Here is an 18,342-nt window from a genome sequence, read left to right on the forward strand (position 1 = left end):
TGTGTATGGTGTACAAAAGTGGTCCAGGTTCATTTTTCTGCATGTCACTGTCCAGTTTTCCCAGCAACATTTGCTGAAGAGATTGTCTTTTTTCCCTTGGATATACTTTCCTGCTTTGTCAAAGATTAGTTGGCCATATGTTTGTGGGTCCATTTTTGGGTTTTCTATTGCATTCAGTTGATCTGAGTGTCTGTTTTTGTGCCAGTACCATACTGTCTTGATGATTACAGATTTGTAATCCATTTTGAAGTCTGGAATTGTGATACCTCCAGTTTTGGTTTTCTTTTTCAGGATTGCTTTGGCTATTTGGGGTCTTTCCTGGTTCCATACAAATTTTAGGATTTTTGTCCGAGCTCTCTGAAGAATGCTGGTGTTATTTTCATGGGGATTGCCAAATATAGAAGTTGTTGATTGACACCTTTTTACCCATCATGTCAAATATGTAATCCCACTTATTTGGCGGGTCTTCTGGCCTGCCACTAATAATCTTATTGAGGATTCCTTATGCATGATGAGTCACTTTTTTTTTTTTTTGCTGCTTTCAGGATTCTGTCTTTGGCTTTTTCGTTTGATTATGTGTCTCTGTATGGATCTCTCTGGGTTTTCTTGGAATTGTTTGAGCCTCTTGTATTTGTACATCCATATAATGAATGAATGAATGAATGAATGAACACTACTATATAAATTTGTATTTAATACAAATAAGGTTTTGCTTTTTTTCAGCCATTCTTTCTTCAAATAAGCTGATGGCTCCTTTTGTCTCTTCTTCTAGGATTCCCATAATGTGTATGTTGGTCTGCTTGTTTGTATACTATGTGCTTTGGGCTCTGTTTACTTTTCTTTATTGTTTTTTTTTCTCTTTGCTTCTCTGACTCCATAATTTAAAATGACTTGTGTTCAAGTTTACTGACTCTTTCTTCTTCCTGCTTGGATCTGCTGTTGAATCCTTCTCGTAAAGTTTTCAATTCAGTTTTTGTATTTTTCATATCTGCAGTTTCTGTTTGGTTCTTTTTTATAATTTCTATCTCTTTGTTGGTATTCTCATTGTGTTCATATATTGCTTTTCTGATTTGCTTTGGTTCTTTGTCTGTTTTCCTTCAGCACTTTCAGGATAGTTAAGACAATCATTTTAAAGTGTCTGTCTAATAACTGAAACCTGTGTCTCTTTAGGGTAAGTTTCTGGAAATTTGTTTTGTTCCTTTGAATGGGCAACATGGCCTTGTGATCTGTTGTTGAAAACTGGACATTTGAAAAAAGTAGCCACCTCTGTCTGTCTTTGCAGCCTAACTTCATGCAGAGAAAGCCCTCCAGTAATCTGACCAGTATGAAAACTTAAGGTCTTCTTAGATTTTCAGGTCTTGGGCATGTGTCTTTCCTAGGCCTGTGCATGTGTGTTTTTTTCTCAAATTTCCCAGACATAATACTGCTTTTATATGTTTTAACTGCATTAAAAGTCTCATATCTGCTTCTTCTTGGGGCTCAAATGTTTTATTGTCCTCCTCTGCCTGTAGTCTCCCTCCGAGGTGGCCACAGTTCTACAGTTTCCACTCAGTGCGGCATCTGCCACTGCTTTCACCCACCTCCAGTCTGATGTTCAAACTATGTCACAATTCCTATCTGAGCTCTGATTCAGATGAGGCAGAAACCAGTCTCTCAGGCAGCCTCCACACAGGGCAGAATACTGAAACAAATTCCAAGGCAGGGGCTGCAAATTGGGTGGCTTCCTCCTGACCATACTGTACAACACAAGAGAGGGGATGGGACAAGGGTAAGCAGCAGAAAACAACCTAGAATTTCTTGCCATTTAGAGTAGGGATTTTTTATTGTTTGGGCATTCATTTGCTGCAGGTCCTTGACTATTTCTAGAGTTTCTACACAGCTATTGTAGTCTGTTGTTTACTTGGCGTTTCTGTGAGGAAACAAGGGCTACCTTGGAGCTCCCAGGTCTGCCTTCTTGCTTATTTCACCTCCAGAGGTATGTTAATTTTAAAAATAAATTCCCCCAAATATTCAGGAATTAAATTAGTCTCTTCTTTTGTTGTAATAATGGTAATAATGATAGTAATTTATTTTAATGTTTGTTTTTGAGAGAGAGAGAGAGAGAGACAGAGAGAGAGACAGAGAGAGAGAGAGAGAGAGAGAGAGTGAGTACATGTTGGGGAGGAGCAGAGAGAGAGGGAGACAGAGCATCCGAAGCAGCCAGTTGTGCGCTGATAGCAGTGAGCCTAATGCGGGGTTCCAACTCATGAACCATGAGATTATGACCTGAGCCGAAGTCGGGCGCTCAACTGACTGAGCCACCCAAGTGCCCCAATAATGATAATAATTTCATTGAGTACCTACTATGTTCCCAGGCACTATCATATACATTTCACCTCTTTAAATAACTAATTTAAACTTTACTACTTTCTAGGTAGTATTGTACCCATTTCATAGATGATAAAACTGAAGCACAGAGGAAACATACCATCTATGTGGAACTAAGACAGACACATGGGGAATGCAATTTTAAGGTTTTAATAGGTAACATGGAACTATTACTGGTTTCATGTGACTTGAGAGGAGGTAGTTACAGTAGACCAGAAGAAGTTGGCTGGATCATACCCTACCCACTTCTCTTCATTCTATAAATGCTTTAAAATTGGATCTCCGTTCTTGAGCTACATTTTCATGTAGCTAAGGTAGTGGGTTGGCCAAATAAGTGCCCTTTTCCTTTAACATAGGAAATAACACATGATGTATGATCTTGACCAGGAGGGCAAGAGAGGTCCAAACCCAGCCCTGTGGTGGGTGAATAATCAAGGTGATGAAGTGAAGTGGAGTTTCAGAGAGATGACAGACTTATCCCGCCGTGCAGCCAACGTCTTCACCCAGACCTGCGGCCTGCAGCAGGGAGACCGTCTAGCCTTGATCCTGCCTCGAGTGCCCGAGTGGTGGCTGGTGGTCATAGGCTGCATCCGAGCAGGTCAGTGACCCAAAGAGACCCCAACAGACTTTAGGTCTAGCCTGGAGCCAATGGGTCCTGAAATATTAACATTTCCCTGCCCTTTTTTCTTATTCTTCATAGTCTTTTTCTTTCTCAGACTCCTTCAAATATTCTTTTGCTACTTCTCACTGTCTTCCTCAACTTATACACCCTCAAACACAATGTCATCACTCTCTAATTCATACACAGACACAGACACATAAACACACACACACACACACACACACACACACACACACTTTCTCTTGCACAGTTTCATTTTTTTTTTTTTTAAAAACATCAATTGTTAACATTTTGCTCCCCTCCCACACTGAGACATTTAAGTATCAGTTGCAGACATTGTGGCATCCATAAACACCAGATAAATACCCATAAACACTGGAGCATGCATCTGCTATGATCCATGACATTCTCCTCACATAACCACAACAGAGTTATCACACCAGAAGTATAACTTTGATATATGTATATATCCGTGGCTAGAATTCTTTAATTGTCCCAACAGTGTATTTTATACCCATTTTTTGTTTGTTTAAATCCAAAATCTGATAGAAGGTCATGCATTGCATTACATTGTAAGGTCTCCTCAATCTCCGTTAATCTAAACTTTTCTGCATGACATCTTGGAAATGTCTAAGCCAGTTGTTTTTCAGAAGGTCCCACAAAATTTGTATTTCTGACTCTTTTTTCAAGATTATATTCAGATAAACATTTTTAGTAGGAGTACTAAAAGGACAACATGCTTATCTCAATGCTTTACATCAGGAGATACATGAAGTCGGTTTATCCTATCATCGATGATATTATTTACAAACACTTTTGTAAGGCACAATTTCCCTTTGTAATTATTAAGTAATCTGTACTGTAATACTTTTGAGACTGTGTGAATATCCTGTTCCCCAACTGTCTTTCACCCTATTACATGAGAATCCATTGATGATTGTTGATTGAATTGAATATTATTATGGTGGTTTTATATGAGAATTTTCTAATTGTGTTATTCCCTACACATTTATTCTGTGGAGATTTCCCTTCCCCCTTTTAACTGCATATTTATGTATCTATATAATGTAGAATTTGTGTGGGACTCCAGAATTTTTTTTTAATTGCTTTAAAATGCATGGTCATATATTTCCTCACAAATAGAATCCTACATTAATCCATCAAGGTCATGTGGAATCAAGAATTAACAGCAACAGCAGAGAGAGTACAGAGAAGCCATGTCATCTGTAGAGCTGAGAGATGGCACATGGGAAATCCAAGACAAGAGCTGAGTGCTCTGGGATAGAATAAAAGAAGAATAGAAGTAAAGGAAGGAGAGTCCAAGAATGGGCATAAGACATGCAAAAACTTAGTCAGGAGAAGTCTGTGTGAAGAATAGGCATCTTGAAATAGGGAATAGATTTGTAAGAGGAAAAGGTGGAGGGTGGGCAGTGCCTTCACTGTTGGGTGTTCAGAGTATGGTGCTTTCCTGGAGAGAGGGCACAGGTGCTGGTGAAGAGAAGAAAAGCAGAGGGGGAAGTCAGTGTTCTGTGGAACCTGGACAGGTAATAAAATGGAAGGTAGGTAGTAGCAAGATTCAGGATGAGCCATCTGGTGGAGAGATTAGAACCCAGTAGAGGCACACAAAGACCTGAACTAACTGTTGGTGATGGAAGATGGAAGGGAGTGTAGGAAAGTTAAAAGGATAATGTAGTTAAATTTGGGTATGAGGAATGAAGAAAAGAGAGGAGATTCAAGATGACACAAGGGACTGAAAGAGGAGGAAGTGAGAGGAGAAAAATGGAGGCAGGGATACAGCTAAACCTGGTGTCAAAGACACTGTGCTACTTGCGTCCATAGTCTGTAGTCCCAGTCCTAAAGTAGGATTCACCTGTCTACTGGCTTGATCCACCTAGAGTAGAAGAAGGTTAGGTCAGGCTTTTCAAATTTCAATATACATAGGAATCCCTTGGAGAGTTTCTTAAAGTGCAAATTCTGATTCAGTAGTTTGTGATGGGGCATGAGATTTTTGTGGTGCTGATGGTACTGGTCCATGGCCCATACTTTGCACAGCAAGAAGCTAGCAGATTTCTATGCAGATAAGCCAGGCCTGAAACCCCAAAGTTCCTTTTTTCATCCCCAGGAATAATCTTCATGCCAGGAACCACCCAGATGAAAGCCAAGGACATTCTCTACCGATTACAAGTGTCTAAAGCCCAGGGCATCATGACCACAGATACCCTTGCCCCAGAGGTGGATTCCCTAGTTTCTGAGTGTCCTGCTCTGAAAACAAAGCTCCTGGTGTCTGACCATAGCCGTCACGGGTGGCTGGACTTCCGATCACTGATTAAGTAAGTTTCAGATCTGATGAATGTGTTTTCTAAGGAAGGGCAAGAGAAGACCATTCACTCCCAAGTGCTGGTAGACAAACATTCAGTGGGAGAAGGTCATCTGGACTGATGCCAGAAGACTTCTCTTCCCAGCTGTGCCCCCGATTTGTTTTGTGACCCTGGGCTGGTTCCTTCCCCTCTCTTGGATGCAATTGCTTTATTTGTAAAATAAGAGTATTGAACTTCTATGCCTCTGTCACTACAGTCTAAACATTTTAGTGCAAATGAGATGAGTCAGAGGGTTATTGTGTTGAATCTTCCTTGTAGGTAGGGAATCTGAAATATTATTTTTATATAACAAACAAATATATGAAGAGGTTGAATGAACGTATAAGATGAATTTTTAAGGGAAACTTGAGACTGCAAGAAAAATTGAGGCTGTGGCTGGTAGTCAGCTGGGGGAACAAACAATTTCCATCTTTTAGGTGCTGCATAGCTTTAAGGACACCTCCCAGGGAAAGTTAGGGAAGTGTTGGAAGTAAGAAAGACCCCTTCCACCCACAACTCTGACTCTGTAAACCTTTAGACATTTTTTCTATCACATGAAAACCATGCTGTGTTTGTTTTCTTAAAGTAACCCCTCAGTTTTTAAAGTTCTTTACTTCAGCCTCAAAAAGCAAATATTAGGGTGAAGTCATATCTTACACTGGATTTTAAAGTCAGAGAACTAAAAGAAAATGGCTTAAATAAAGAATATTCTTGGGGTGCCTGGGTGACCCAGACAGTTGAGCATCTAACTCTTGATATCAGCTCAGGTCATGATCCCAGGGTTGTGGTACTGAGCCCCGCACTGGGCTCTGTGCTGAACGTGAAGCCTGCTTAAGATTCTCTGTTTCTCTGTCTCTCTCTGTCTTTAAAATAAAAAAACTTAAAAAAGGATATTCTTTAGATTCCCTTAAATTGCCAAAAGTCAATATGGTACCATTTCTCAGCAAGAGTCGGTGTTACTGGCAGCCTTGGGATCATTTGCAGTTACTATGATTGAACACCATAGGGAATTGGCATTTATAAGCATAGACCCAAAGGAGAAACTGTCAATTCTGAAGCCCCCAAGAATCAAGGCACACTGGGGGGACTCCAGGCTTACCTACCATCTCAAGTTTACACCAGGACAGATGTGCATTTATGTTTCTTTTACTCTCCCTCATTTTCTTTCCCCTGCCCCTCATAGCCAAGGTTATGGGGTTAAATTCCTATAAAGCTATTTCATATAAAAAAAAAAAAAAAACAAGCTTAGCAGTGTGGTTAAGAGCACAGTCTGTGGATCAGACTGAATTTGAATCCTGGCTGTGCCACATGCTGGCCAAATGTCTTCAGGCAAGTAATGTAACCTTTCTGAGCCTCAGTTTCCTCCTCCACAAAATGGGCACAATAAAAGCAGTACTTCTCTTTTAGGGTTGCTCTGAAGATTGAATGAGTTCTTATTTGTAAGTCACTTAGAGCAGTGCCTGAAAGATAGTAAGTGCTATTTCAATGTTTGTTACGTTAAAAATATTCCACTATATTTCCCCCCTTTTGTAAATGAATAAATGTCAGTCTACTTATCCAAGTCACTCACAAATTTGAGTGATTTGAGTTTGATTTGAGTTTGATTCCTAATACAAGGAGAACTGGTTTTTCCTCCAGTGTTGTAAACCTCCATTTTTCTGACTCCAAGCCCCTGATATTGGATCCCCAGGGATCCCAAAGCAGGAAACGTGACTTCTCCCCTTTTGTACTGAATCCCTTTGCAGATCAGCATCCCCAGATCACACCTGTATTAAGTCAAAGACGCTGGACCCAATGGCCATCTTCTTCACCAGTGGGACAACAGGCTTTCCCAAGATGGTGAAACACAGTCATGGACTTTCCTTGCGATCCTTTTTGCCTTCATGGTAGGAAAGAAGGCATTGACTTAGATGCTGGGCCACAGATCTGGAGTGGTGTGTGTATGTGTGCATGTGTGTGTGTGAGCACACGTGTGGGTTGGGAAAAGAGCTCTAAGTAGAATTGACTCCATCCTGTTTCTTCCCTCTGGGCTCTTTGGTTCAGACTCCTGAGAGTCTTGAGATGTAGACACTTGGAATGCTAAAGGTTTGCTGACAGAGGCCTCTGATGACAAAGGAGGCACATTTAGGTCCTGCCTGAGCACCTTTACAAGAGGTGTGTTGGAAATGTGTGCCCACATTCAGCAAACCACACAAATGACAAGCCATTGTGTCCCTCTCAATTGACTCAGGGTTTGGTGGTAAAAGACACAATGTTTGAACAATGCCACCTGAAGTGGCAGGTCCTTTCCTCTTCCCAGTTATGAACACATGAAACTTGGAGTTACCCAGTCGTGAGCTCTCAGGAAAAAGAATACCTGGGACCAAGCCACAACATGCCACTCCCCGTAACCTAGAACAGTCATAGAGGCTGAAGCCTTGGGTTAATCACTTAATCAACGTTTAACTGAGCCTCTTCTCCCATCTGTCCCTACCTCAGATAGTAATATTCACACCAGATCAAGTTCTATATATTTTCTAACTTATTAACCAGACCAGAGGGCAGACAAGGCTTTTTGTGGACAGTGGCTATCTGTGCAGATGCAGCAGTTTGCAATGGTAGCAATTGAGTAGCGAAACCCTGGAGGAATAGGGGTGGAAAGAAGGCAAAGGCTTTCTGTGCAGTCTGAATAACAAGAGCACAGGCACAAAGATATTAAAAGTAACATTATAGAACTACAGACACTTGAGGATAGCTGGTGCTCAGGGTGTGGGGTGAGAGACATATGGGAGGAGTTGGGAACCAGTGAGCAGGGCTCAGGATCTTGTGGGCCTTGGTGTAGAGTTTAGAGTTTTTTAGGCAGATGATGGAGAGGTATTGGAGTAATGGGATGTATTTTAGCAAGGGAAAGACCTGATAAGATTTGTGTTTTGAAAAGATCACTGTGGCTGCAAGATGAAGGGAAGCAGAAGGGGTTAGGATCTGCTGGGTTTGAGGTGCCTGAGGGACACTGCAGAAGAGATGTTCAGTGGGTAGTTGGGTCTGAAACTGAGAAGACAGGTCTTCCCAGCTAGTAGTATTCTGTGGGTGAGCCACAATCCTAAGAGGGCTGGGATGAGGGAGGGTGGGTTGTTTATTAAAGTTAATAGTAAATAGTAAAGCTCCTGTTAATAGTAAAGCTCCTCAAAGCCATAGTTTAGTAAAAAGTAAACTATTACTAATAGTAAATAGTTAGTAAAGCTCCCATAGCTATGGGAGGATTGTGTTTTCTCAAGGAATTATGCACACAGACATCCCTCAGAATCACTAAGATAGGATAGAGAAATGAGAAACCTTTCCCACCCTGCTTTCTAATTTTTGCCTATTGGATAATTTTTTCCAGTCCTTGCCAAGGTGGGGTATTAATTAGGGGTCTTTCTCTCTCTTTCTTTATTTCTATCTCTCTCTCCCTCTCTCTCTTTCTCCATCATAAATGACAGAAAGCCCAATCTCAACCTCTTTAAGCCTAAAAGTGAATAAAGGAATTTATTGGATCATGAGGCAGGGCACTCCAGGGTTTGGCTTCAGACATAGCTAGAGTCTCTGGATCAGGTTTTTATCTCTCCATCTGATGTGTTTTGTTGCTCTTCTAAGAAAGGCTTATCCCTTGTTATGCCCAAATGGCTGCCAGCATTACCTAGGACTATATAAGTAACAGAGTCAATTCCCAGCCTTAAGGATCATTATAACTAAACCCATTGAAATCACACATGACCAGAAAATAGGATTTGGCATGCTTTAGGGACCTGGGGTGGCAGTGTGTCTGGAGCCCACTCAAACCACATGCACTGAGAACAAGAGGTGGGTCACCCCTGAAAATCAGAGTCCCCAGCCCTTGATCACATTCTCATGATCACCTAGCTGAGGTCACTGTATTTTGGAGTTAGCAGGAAATGTCTACAACTGAAGACATCTGATGTCTTGTGGAGCATTTCGGACCCAGGCTGGATTCTGGCTGTCTTGGGGTGCCTGTTTGAACCATGGACATCAGGGTCTACACTCTTCATCCATCATCTGCCCCAGTTTGACCCCAAGGTCATTCAAGAGGTAAGAAGACAAACCTTCCACTATCAACAAACTCCTAGAAGAAACTCATGTTTCAAACTCAAAAGCTGGCCTGCTGAGAAATATTTTATGTAGCAAAAAGTCTCATTAGCATAATATAACCCTGGTTCTGGGTTTCTCAAAGTGCAGAACACTGAATTAGTTACTGTATAAGAATAACACTACATGAAACCTTGAAGAAAATACATATTCCAAGCCCTTCCCCAGGGCTATGGATCAGATTTTGTGGGCTTGGAACCCTGAATAAACATTTTAAGAGATTAAACCAACCAGAGAAAGCTCATGTCTCCTGGATCCTGGACCCTGTATCTGCCAGACCATATAGCTGGTGTGTGTGTGTGTGTGTGTGTGTACGTGTTTTGTTGTTGTTATTGCTGTTGCTCAATTTAATGAAGTGCTTAAAAACAGAGCCCCTAGAAAATGACAAATCTGGCTTCTCATGCCACATTTGACATTTACTTGTGGTTTACTTGCTACTGTGAGCCTCAGTTTCCTCATCTGTAAAATGGGAGTTTTCATAATTCCTATGTCACAAAATTGTTGAAATATAAATGAGATGGTACAGGAGAAGTGGGTGAAGTGCTTAGCCCTGAGTTGGCATACAGAGGCACCCGGCATGCAGTGGTGGCTGCTGTTCCTGTTAGGTGTATCTCACAGTAATAAGTCACCCGTGTGAACCCTCTCGTTGTACTTCCATTCACCCGAAAATGTGTTTTCCATCTCAGAGGTAGACCTGCCCCTCCACCTCTCAAAGTCCCCTCCCCACAGCCCCTGCAGATCTTGTTCTTTTCTCTGTCCTTCTGTTAGGAGCCCTTCTCATTAATCTTGCATCCATGAAACCTTTTCTCCTGTATTTTCAACCCCTCACTTCTCCGTCTCCATTAATCTATCATCCATTAACTGTTTTCTCCCATGTTTTCAACCTCTTCATCTTCATGAACTGTACTCCCCCTTAGTCCATAAACATATTCAAAGTTCCTCATCCTGAAAAATACCTTCCCTTTACCCGGCTACACACTGGACCAACCCAGTCTTTCCTCCCTTGGTATCAAATTTCTCCATAGACAATTCTCCGCTTGCTCCAGCCACATCCTCTTCACCCACCTTACTCCTGAACACTGCAGCCCTACAAGCGTCTGTCCTCACCCTTCCTCTTCCTTCTAAAAAATCTCCTCTACTTCCATTTCACCAGCATGGGTATCCATTCAAGGGGATCTCAAAACTGTACCTTGGGTCTAGTCTTCTCCCTCCATGCAAATTCCCCCTTGTTTTTCTACCCCAGGTCCATCTGATGATCCCTCCAGCACGTCAGACTACATTTCCCATTTCTCATTCCTCACCTCATGTCAATATCTGCCTCTCCATCATTGTTCACTGCTCACATCCTGCCAGTCCCTGAGGCTTAAAGCTGCACAAAGAACACCGAATCCACCTTTCCCCTCCCCTCCTCCACTAGTACATGGGTGTCTCCAAGGTCTCAGTGTGTTTTAAGCTTGAATTAGTTCAAATTATTAATTACACAAATTTACATACACACATACATACACACACACACACATACACACGAAGACACAAACAGCAGCATTTGAAAGTTTAATTATTTTGATTTATTTTTCACTTGTGGGGTGCCTCAGTGGCCTAGTCAGTTAAGTGTCCTACTCTTGATTTCAGCTCAGGTCTTGATGTCAGTGTTGTGAGTTCAAGCCCCACATTGGACTCCATGCTGGCAGTGAAACCTACTTAAAAAAAATGAGCAGGACATGAGCAGACATTTCTCTGAAGAAGACATCCGGATGGCCAACAGACACATGAAAAGATGCTCACCATCACTCCTTGTCAGGGAAATATAAATCAAAACCACAAGGAGATATAAACCAACACCTGTCATAATGGCTAAAATCAAAAAGACAACAAACAACAGGTGTTGGCGAGGATGTGGAAAAAAAGCAACCATCATGCACTGTTTAGTAGGAGTGCAAGCTGGTGCAGCCACTGTGGAAAACAGTATGGAGTTCCTCAAAAAATTAAAAATAGAATTACCACATGACTCATTAATTGTACTAGTGAGTGTCTACTCAAATAATACGCAAACACTATTTCCAAAGGATATATGCACCCCCATATTTATTGCAGCATTATTTACAATAGCCACATTATGAAAGCAGATCAAGTGTTCATCCATAGATAAATGGATAAAGAAGATGTGGTATATGTATGTGTGTCTATATATATGATGGAATATTACTCAGCCATAAAAAATAATGAAATCTTGCCATTTTCAACACCTTGGATGGATCTAGAGGGTATAATGCTAAATCAGTAAGAGAAAGACAAATACCATATGATTTTACTCATACAGAATTTAAGAAACAAAAGGAACAAAGAGAAAAAAGAGACCAACCAAAAAACAGACTCTTAACTATATAGAATAAACTGATGGTTACCAGAGGGGAAGTGGGGGGGACGGGTGAAATAGGTGAAGGGGATTAAGAATATACTTCTCGTGATGAGCAATGAGTCATACATAGAATTGTTGAATCAGTATATTGTACATCTGAAACTAATATAACACTGTATGTTAATTATACTGGAAAGAAAGAGAGAGAGACAAGAAAGAAAGGAATAAATGAACAAAGGAAGGGAGGGAGGGAGGAAGGAAGGAAGTTGATTGGGCTCAGAAAGAGAGGGACTGGCCGCCCCTAGGTGGCTCAGTTGGCTGAGTGACTGACTCTTGATGTTGGCTCAGGTCATGATCCCAGGGTTCTGGGATCGAGCTCTGTGTCAGGCTCCACATTGAGCAGAGAAGCTGCTTGAGATTCTCTCTCTCTGTGCCCATTCCTCTTCCCTATGGTTCTGCATGGAAGGTATATATATTCCCATTTTACAAATAAGGGAACAGAGTTGCAGAGGAATTAAGTAACAGGATTGAAGTCAGGCAGGCAGACCCCAAACCCACATTCTCTCCTCTTCAGTGTTCTTGCCCTCCCAGGGTACCTCCACCCTGATCTGAAACTGAAAGACTCCCACTTCTAGCAAAACCATGGTGAATACCAGACATTTTAGACTCTATCTGATCTCCAGCTAAGGTCAATCATCCTCAATTTACTTCCTGCCCTTCACCTGTCTAAATCTAACCTCAGTCTTCCTAAAGTTACTTCTTGTGCCTCTCCTGTCTAAATAAACCATCTTTTGACTATACCTAAGTGTTTCTTCAACCCTGGAGACTTTGCTCCTGTTACTCGTTCTACCTGCAAGAACCTCCTCCATTCCTCTGCCTATAGAGACCATATCCATTTGTTAAATACCGCAACTAAATGCCACCTGTTCCATGAGGTCCCTGGATCACCCCAATCAGAAGGAGTATTTCCCTCTGCTAAGTTCTCCTTCCAGTATCTCTTATGACATCTACCAATTTCTGCCTTACCATTTGAGTCCTGTTTTATCTCCTCTATTATTAGTACAAACTCCCAGTTGGAATATTATCTAACTCTTTTTTCATTCCCCCCAACAGTGCCTGATACATGCTATGCACAAAATTCATGCTCAATATAGGTATATTGAAAGAAGTAACAAATGACTACTGGGCTGTCCTACAGGGGAGATCCGAATTAAAATGTTAATAGCCGATATTTTAAATCCTTACTATAAGAATAAAATTCCTTCTCTCCTCACTTTCTAGACATTGTTCAAATACCCCATCACCCAGTGCCTTGCTGCGCCAGCTGTGTATCGAATGATTCTACAGCAGATTCCTACCAGGTATGGTAGAAGTGGTGGTGGCTGGCTGGTCATAACAATCTTTGGGTAGGAATTTAAGGAACCTACTGTGATCTGACTTTTTTTTTTTTTTTTAACGTTTTTATTTATTTTTGAGACAGAGAGAGATAGAGCATGAACGGGGGAGGGTCAGAGAGAGAGGGAGACACAGAATCCGAAACAGGCTCCAGGCTCTGAGCTGTCAGCACAGAGCCTGACGCGGGGCTCGAACCCATGAACTGTGAGATCGTGACCTGAGCTGAAGTCGGACGCTTAGCCGACTGAGCCACCCAGGCGCCCCTGTGATCTGACTTTTTAACTGTGGTTCTTTGAGGGGTGTGCAGGTGTGTGTGTGCTAAGTTAAGTGTTGGCTAATTATCATTAGTCAGTCTAATTGATTCCTTAAAGCAGGACTAAGAGATCCAAATGAAATGCTAAGTGAGTCTTGCATTATTGTAGGTTTATTATTTTTTGAACATTTTTCTTATGAAAGGACAAACATACAGAAAAATACATAACACATAAATTTATAGATTAATGAATTGCTGAAAACAAAACACCTATGTCACCACTCACATGAGTCACAAAAATAGAATATTGCCCACACCCCAGAGATATCTTCATGACTCCCTATCTCCACTAAAGGAACTCATATCTTGACTTTTATCGTGTTAATTTCCTTATTTTCCCTTACAGATAACCTCCTAAGGAAATAACCCTAAACAAATTATTATATTTTACTTTCCTTTGAACTTTATGCATGTACTCATACATTATTCTGGAATATCTGGCTTCTTTTTTCAACATTATGTTTTTAAGATGTCTATGTTGCTACATGTTGCTGTAGTTAATTTTCATTGCTGTATAATATCCCATTGTATTAAAACATTGCATATTTTTTTCAGTTCTACCATTAATGGACACTCGGGTAGTTTTTATTTTGGGGTTATTAATGATAAGTGCTGCATTGAATTATTGCACATGTACCCTGGTGCATATAAGCATGCATTTCTGTCACATTTTTCTGGAATAAGAATTGCTAGTTCACACTGACACTACATTCTACAACCCAATTTTTCAAGATATTGAACCCATCTATGCTCCCACTAGCAAGGTAGGAGAATTCCCATTGTTCCATCACATTGGCATCATCTGTTATTGTCAGAGTTTTTCATTTTTCTCAATCTGATGGATGCATAGTTTTCTCTTCCTATAGTTTTCTTTTTGCATTTTCCCATGTTTGTGAGTTAATTTTAGCTAAACTGGAATCTGCTCTTTGAAACATATGGGCATTTATGAATCTTTTAAAGACTCTAAAATTAAAATGGTTGCTCCAAAAATCAGAGTAACATGTTTTAAATATAGAATTAAAATATTAAGGTGTTTAATGACTACCCTTACAAAGCTAATTCTGAAACACAACTTGATTTTATTCATGAAGCCTCATGCTGGTTGGACTCCGTTTGTGTTTCAAAACTCATAATTAGCAACTTTTTGAAGTGTTCATCAGATGATTATCTTTGTCCAAATCCAGTAAAATCCAACCATGTCATAACTAGTGACTGCATCACACTCTGCCCATTTTATCTATTTTGAATAAAGCTGAAGAATGAAGAAAACACCTCAGTAAAACCAGCCCTCCCGTCCATCACCCCTGACTCTAAAGGCACCAGGACAGTGTGATGAGGATGGAAAGGTGGACAAGATGTCTGCTGCCTCTCTCATCCCCAACAGCTGACCTGGTCCAGCCCCAGGCCAGCTGGTAATCAGATCTCAGTTGCTTCTCCCCATGTCTTTCAAGGAATGCATTATTATTTTATGTCTGTTTTTGTCTCATTTATGGAAAATTTGATGAGGAAAATGAAGAGGATTTATGTCACACAGTGTACCTACTACAAATGTTGACAGCCAACTTTTCTGCTCTTTCTGAAATTCCTTCTCTCAGGGCTGTTACCTACAACCCTTCTCTCTCTTCCTACACTCATCCTGGTCTTCCTTGATGTCCTGAGCAATTCATTTCCACCCCTTAACTTGCATTTTCTGCTCAGAAATACAAAAGCCCTTCAGTTCACATGACTCCACTCTTCATAGAAGGCAGTGCAGTTCTGTTATCATCCTAACAAGCTTTTGGGGAGCCTTATCTTCCACCCATTATGGTTTATAAAATATCCTTCTTAGCCACAGAGGATGTTAAGACAAGGCCTGAAAAATACGTCTTTGCCATCTTTTTACATCAACTTCCAAATTTGGTCCAAACTTTTGACCAAACCCATTAACCTCACCACCACCACCCACCCCTTGCCAGAAGAGTTAATATGAACCACCAGGAAATGAGTGACTTTCCCTTGGCTTTGACCTCCAGTAAATTGCCCCAAAGGCAAGTAAGAACATGAGGAAGCAAGAGGATAAATGATCCAGATGGCAAGGCTATGAGTGAGCTCTTAACACTCTGGGCCTGGGACAGAGCATCCAAGACCTGACCACAAGTTCTGTTGATACCTTGCCTTTCCCTTAGTCTCAGGTTCCCTGCCCTGGAGCACTGCATTACTGGTGGGGAGGCTCTGCTGCCAGAGGAGCAAGAGGAGTGGAGAAGACGGACAGGCGTTCTGCTCTACGAGGTCTATGGACAGTCAGAAACAGTAGGTAGACAGTCCTTTCTGGGCCAGTCAGGATGTGCTTAGCCATGGAGCCCAGCAGAGGAGCTGAATCGTGTGTGCAGAGGCCCCACTCTGCTCACAGCATTGCCTGAAGATGATAGGGCTTCAGAGTTTTAGGCTAGTTTGCCCCAAATCAGTTTGCACAAAGATAATTCACAGCTAATCAATGCGTCAAGAGGCCAGTGTGCTGAAAACTATTGGGTGAGGACTTTGAAAGTGGTCTAAGGACATGATGCCACTGTCCCTGTGATCATTAAGCTCTATGGAGCTCATCAAGGGTGGAGGGGTGGGAGGTTCTTTCCAGTAACAAGGAGGCCACCATCCACAAGTTCTGCCCACTTCACCATCCCTTCCTAGGGTAACAACCACAACAGCCAGGAGTTGGCCCCAGAAGTTCATTTCTGGGGGTTTAGGTGAACAGCACACAGGTTTGATTGTGGGACACTAGCTGGAGTGGAGGAGGGAGCAGAGACTTTCTGTATATACCAAACACACACGCACACACACACACACACACACACACACACACACACACACAGTGTGATTCTCAAAGGCGTCACTGAGCAGCCATGTGGTGGGGCATTCAGAGTATCATGCATGTTGTAAACCACCACAACTTTATCAATGATAGTGGGGGCAGGTATCCCTCGTCCTACACATTCTCAAGCCACTTCTATTGCTGGACAGAGCCACTTCCCCAACCTCCTTATTATCCCCGAGGCTGACAGAGGGTTGGCTACCATCTCAGGAGCTGCAGCAAAATGGCTATTTTAGCCTCAATTAATATACTTCACTGACTTTTTTTTTGGAAAAAAAATTCTTTTAAATAATCAGTAAATTGGTCTGCTTCAGGGTGAGATATATTAAGATTTCAAGTTTGTCCTTGTATGGTTCATAGTTTATATTTGGACAAGGTGGATGGTGGTGGAATGGGAACTACCTACACCCATGACATCCCTTTACAACAATTATTTGCAACAATAGACAGAATACTCCCTTATACTTGACGGTGCTGTATTTCTCAATGTACTTTCATACCTACTGCCTCGTCTATGGAACATTTTCCATATGCCTGTACTGTGAGCAACAGCATAGCAAAGGGGAAAGAGCTTCCCCTCCCAGGAACTCAGACACAAGTTCAGATCTCAGCCTTGCCAATCACAGGCTTCGAGACCATAGGCATATCATTGAACCTTCCAGAGTCTCTGCTTCTCCATCTCCAAAATGGAAATATTATCCAGTCTTTCTGGGTTGTAATAAGGGAGATGAAAGGATGTATATAAAGCTCTGGCTACAGTGTCCAACCGCTTGTACATACTCACCTTGCAGTTACTCTTGTATTTAAGCAGGGGTTGCACTAGAATGCTGGGGGGTGGGATATAGAAATGAATGGGGGCAGTCTCTATTCTCAGGATGCTTGTTATCCATTGAGAGGAACAGACAAGCAAAAATAAGTATGATGCTCTGTTGGCTACAATGGAAGTATGAGGGGAAAATACTACAGAAGAATCTCCCAACTGACTTTTCTTGGGGGCTGAATAATAGCAGGTAGTAGTTGTTTATTGAACATAACCTGGTGTGCCTGGCACTGGGTGAAGGGTTTTCTGTACACCCAGGTACTCTGGGAGGTAAGTGTTATAATTACCCACCTTTACATAAGAGAAATCAAAGAGGATTAATTGGCACACAACTGGAGTGAAGATTCACATCCATGAAACAAATCTTAGTCTGACTTAACTTTAGAAACAATGATATTTTAGAGTACCATAAAGGAGGAATATGGTGCATCAGGAAGATAAAGGGGGTGGGGCAGTTCTCTAGCAGAAGGGACAACACAAACAATATGAATACTCTCAACACAGCTCTGAATAATTACGACTAGGTTCCTGTCACTGTGCAACAGCCCCAAGTAAACATTAATGGTTTCATGGCCTTCCTCCAGCAAATGGACACATGTCTGACATATAGTGGGCCCACCACACCTGATATTACATGCCCACAGGTGCTGTGAACATCTGTAGACCAGAGTTGGGTCAATGCCTTGCACCGTACCTTGAATCTGGGCCTTCTAGCTTTCTCATAAGAGCTCTTTGCACAGCGTCAAATGACATTGGTGAGCCAGGATGCTGTGTATAGTTCTTGATGCTTTGTAATCAGCCAGGACTCTTTGACCAACCCCATTTTCTTTCTTTTGTAAACAGGGTATAAGTTGTGGCACTTTACGGGGAATGAAGATCAAGCCAGGTTCCATGGGGATAAGTATCCCCCCCTTCGATATCCAGGTTTGGTCCTAAAGACATTGGCCAGGGATAGTTAGGGCTTAGGTGGGATTGGACAATTGTGTGACACCAGGTGACAGAGCCAGCTGTTCCCACCCCACTCCCCTGCCCCAGTTGCCGTCCTTCCTCCTCTCCTCCTATTTTCCCTCTGATTTCCTTGGGAGGCTTCGTTTGAGAACTGCAGTATCCTGGGCAGGAATGCAGCTGAGCCTGGCAGCTGG

General features: G+C 41.8%; 1 protein-coding gene across 1 annotated transcript in view; it reads left to right on the forward strand.

Moving 5' to 3' along the window:
• ACSM1 (acyl-CoA synthetase medium chain family member 1) overlaps positions 1-18,342 on the forward strand; it is a 44,779-nt gene that overhangs the window by 16,442 nt on the left and 9,995 nt on the right. Inside the window, exons 3-9 of the mRNA XM_049638394.1 lie at positions 2,755-2,965; positions 5,112-5,319; positions 7,092-7,232; positions 9,252-9,411; positions 13,109-13,188; positions 15,701-15,824; positions 18,044-18,124. Coding sequence (XP_049494351.1) covers positions 2,755-2,965; positions 5,112-5,319; positions 7,092-7,232; positions 9,252-9,411; positions 13,109-13,188; positions 15,701-15,824; positions 18,044-18,124 — 1,005 coding nt within the window. The remainder of the gene's footprint in view (positions 1-2,754; positions 2,966-5,111; positions 5,320-7,091; positions 7,233-9,251; positions 9,412-13,108; positions 13,189-15,700; positions 15,825-18,043; positions 18,125-18,342) is intronic.

This window comes from Panthera uncia, chromosome E3 (genome assembly GCF_023721935.1).
Source record: "Panthera uncia isolate 11264 chromosome E3, Puncia_PCG_1.0, whole genome shotgun sequence".
Taxonomy (NCBI): Eukaryota; Metazoa; Chordata; class Mammalia; order Carnivora; family Felidae; genus Panthera; species Panthera uncia.